Below are 2001 nucleotides of genomic sequence, written 5' to 3' on the forward strand. Positions count from 1 at the left end.
AATATTTTATTTAGAGAAACAGCTCTATTGTTTTTTGTCTTTTTTTTTTTACTGCTTGTAAAACCCTTTTTGATATTATCTTCCAGAATACATATAATAAAATAGTCTCTTTCACGTTAGCTGTTTAAGTACTGGGTGTGTTTCCCATTCTCTTCATGTGTCTTTTATGGATTCTTCATTCACTTTAAATCCCTTTATCTGGGTTAGTCCGATAAAATTGGGTACCAAAAATACTCAAATTATGCCAAGAGAGGCCTTTAAAAAATATAGTCGCACGTAATGCCTTAAAATCCTAAAGGGGTTATTTAGTTACCATGCATCTTCAAAAATCTCATGTTAATTATTAATTATGTATCTCATTGTATAATTATAAGATTTTAAAAGTAACTGTTCGATTTAGAAACTCTGGCCGGGCCATGGATACGTCGCGGAGGCGCAGCCTGCGGCTGGAAGGCCTAAAGCCTGAGTCCCCTGAGAACCCCACCTCAGTTCTGCGGGCCAAACGGGCCCTTGTGGAGCTCGAGTCGAACCCAGAAGAAAAGAGGGAGCCCGGGTCTCCTCGGAGGGTGCGGCCACCCGGCCTGGGGTCTCCCAGACATCAGCCGGAGACAAGCCCGAGATCACCCAGTCTACGGGACGGGGCAGGCTTGGGGTCCCCCCGAAAGCGGCCAGAGCCGGGCCCAGGGTCCCCCCAGCGTCAGCAAGACCCAGGCCTGGAGTCGCCCCAAAGACAGCCGGAATCGAGTTCTGAATCCCTCCGACCGCAGCCAAAGCCAACTGGGGAGTCGCCGAAGTTTTCCCAGGACCAAGAAGAAGCGGACTTGGAGTTGCCAAGAGTAAGGAGCAGACCCCCGCGGGGTACCCCCGACATCAGCTGCAGCCGGGCCCGGGTCACCGGAGCCCTACCCGGGTCCCGAGCCCGCTCAGCCGCTGCAGGGCTGACACCCCAGAGCCCGGCTACCCCCGGGATCCCCGTGAGCCGAGCAAGCCACCGCCGGCCAGGCAGCCGGAAAGAGACGGCCTCGGGCCAGAGAAGCGAGAAGAGTCTTCAGCCCAGGTCCCAGCGTCCAAGACACCGAAGGAGGAGGACGTCCCTAAAGTCCCGAAGGGGAAGCCCAGGTCCGGGCGGCTGCAGAAGGACCGCTCAAAGAAGAGCGTCTCCCAGATGGTCCAGGAGAAGCCCCTGCGCACATCCTGGCAGCGGAAGATGCAAGACCGGCAGGAGACAGAGCTGGCCAAGGACTTGGCCCGGCACCTGGGGGAGGAGAACCCGAAACGCCGCCGGGAGATCGAGCGGAAGGCGGAGATCGTCCAAGCGACCCGGAACCCCGCCAGGCGCAGGCGGGCGAAGAAGCAGCAGCTGCGCTCCGCGGAGAAGCGCAGACACTGGCCCAGCTGCAGAAGCTCCGAGCTCGGGATGGCCGAGGCCTTCAGTGGCCAACCGCCGTGTCACACACGGCAGCCCTCGGGCCACTGGCCCCACGCCTCTGCTGACCCAGGACTCCAACTCCGTGCCTCCCAAACAGGGGCTCCACCGAGACGGGGCTCTGAGCCTTCCAAAGGGCGCACAGAGCCGCAGAGGTAGCCTGGGACCTGGCAGAGACTGGAGGGAGGAGGGTCAGCTCGCTTCTCTCCAAGTGCCTTCAAACCACGGAGAGTAATTTCTGGTTCCTCAGGGAGCTGGTGACTGGAGGGTGACTCCCCAAAATATGTATGTTCTGTCTCAGAGTCCTGGGTCTAACCCAGGCTAGGAGGCCGGAAGTCAGGAATCCACCTCTCCACACACACACCTCCCCAAAGGCTGCTTTGGGTCCCTCTGCATCCCACTGACCCTGTCACCCAGCGGACTGAATCCAGCTCCGCCCCACTTTTCAACACTCAAGGTTAAAATGGGGAGGTTGCAGGGGCAGGGTCTATCTAGCTCCCCCTTTCCTGTACCAGACTCTGCAGAAGCCCCAGGGATCTGATTAACTCATGCCATCCAGACTACAGCAGAAATAT

The 2001-nt window shown here is 57.2% G+C and overlaps 1 protein-coding gene across 1 annotated transcript; it reads left to right on the forward strand.

Moving 5' to 3' along the window:
• The first annotated feature begins 416 nt into the window (after positions 1 to 416).
• Positions 417 to 1585, forward strand: LOC116763723 (coiled-coil domain-containing protein 86-like). Its single transcript, XM_032651796.1, is given in 2 exon segments — positions 417 to 831; positions 834 to 1585. Coding segments are annotated over 2 exon segments (1167 nt in total).
• The last annotated feature ends 416 nt before the right edge of the window (positions 1586 to 2001 follow it).

Source organism: Phocoena sinus, chromosome 12 (genome assembly GCF_008692025.1).
Source record: "Phocoena sinus isolate mPhoSin1 chromosome 12, mPhoSin1.pri, whole genome shotgun sequence".
Taxonomy (NCBI): domain Eukaryota; kingdom Metazoa; phylum Chordata; class Mammalia; order Artiodactyla; family Phocoenidae; genus Phocoena; species Phocoena sinus.